The following is a 1,132-nucleotide window of genomic DNA, read 5'->3' on the forward strand; positions in this document are numbered from 1 at the left end:
CTTATTTCTCGTTCGTTTGTTGCTGTGCAGCACAGTCGACGTAGGAAGGAGCGGCGTGCGCCTGCGCACGGGACCCGGGCAAGGGTGGGGGTGCGCCTGCGCACTAACGGCGGGAAGGAAGAGGAAGGCGCCTGCGCGCGGTAAGACTCCGTGGCCGGACCAAAACTCCCAAGATGCTGCGAAAGCCAAGCCCAAGCAACCGGAAGGTCCCCTGGGGCGATAGGGGCGGGTACGCAGTGAAAGCCAGCCAATGGTGGTGTGCGGAAGGAGTGACGTGTGCTCCTGGTCTTCCAGTAGCAGACGGCGGAAGGTGTGTTGAGCGCATGCGTTCTGTGGCAGCCTAGAAAAAGGGGCTGCTGGCGGGCCGAGCTGAAGACATGGAGCAGGGCTACGGAGGTTCGTTTGGGTGGCTCAGTGCGGGATGGGGCGGACAGGCGCTGCCTGGGCAACGCAGCCACTGCTGCGTAGAGGGCCGCGGGCCCGGACCTACGCCGGAACGCGGTTACTCCAGCCCAACCCAGCGGAGAGGAGGCCGGGGCGCGCGCGCGCGCTGTTCATTGGACCTCGGAGCCGTCACTCCCGGGTCGCTGCGTGCGGATTGGCCGGCGAGGCTTGAGGAGGCGGGCGGGGTTTGGCGGGCAGACGCTGCGGCGGGCTTCGGGGGGCGCCGTGGGCTGTCCTGGCCGTTTCTACCCCTCATCCCCGGCGAGGCTGGGCCGGTCGACCCCGCCGCTCGGAGGCCCGCCTTCCACTTCGGAAGACCACAAAATGGCGGCGCCCGGGGGCGGAGCCACAGCGAGAGCTCGTGGGGCGCGGGGTCCGCTGTTGGAGGCCGGGGGAGTTCGGCTGCCTGTCTCCGGGCTGTGGGGCTTGGCGGGGGCCTGCGCGCGATGCACGTGGTCCGTCGCGCCGGTCCCGGAAGCCGTTCCGGCGGCGCGCGGTTGGACCTTTCACCTCCAACTCCGCGGTGCCGCGCAGTGGAGTTGAGCGCGGCCCCTGCAGTGCAGGGGTCAGTCTCGGCGGGCTCCTGCCCTGTGCATGACTCCTGTTGGCCTAGGACAAGACTTGGGGGGGGTCAGGTGTAGGATATCTTTCTGTGCAAAGTTGGAAACCTGATGTTCGGGGGGGGGGG

At 68.6% G+C, this 1,132-nt stretch overlaps 1 protein-coding gene across 1 annotated transcript in view; it reads left to right on the forward strand.

The window, feature by feature from the left end:
- Positions 1–283: 283 nt before the first annotated feature.
- The window catches only part of AKAP8 (A-kinase anchoring protein 8), a 16,980-nt gene continuing 16,131 nt past the window's right edge, over positions 284–1,132 (forward strand). Inside the window, exon 1 of the mRNA XM_040629144.1 lies at positions 284–396. Within this exon, the coding sequence (XP_040485078.1) occupies positions 378–396 (19 nt within the window). The 5' untranslated portion in view covers positions 284–377. The remainder of the gene's footprint in view (positions 397–1,132) is intronic.

The sequence above is a fragment of the Ursus maritimus genome, unplaced genomic scaffold, assembly GCF_017311325.1.
Source record: "Ursus maritimus isolate PB19 unplaced genomic scaffold, ASM1731132v1 scaffold_14, whole genome shotgun sequence".
In the NCBI taxonomy this organism is placed as follows: domain Eukaryota; kingdom Metazoa; phylum Chordata; class Mammalia; order Carnivora; family Ursidae; genus Ursus; species Ursus maritimus.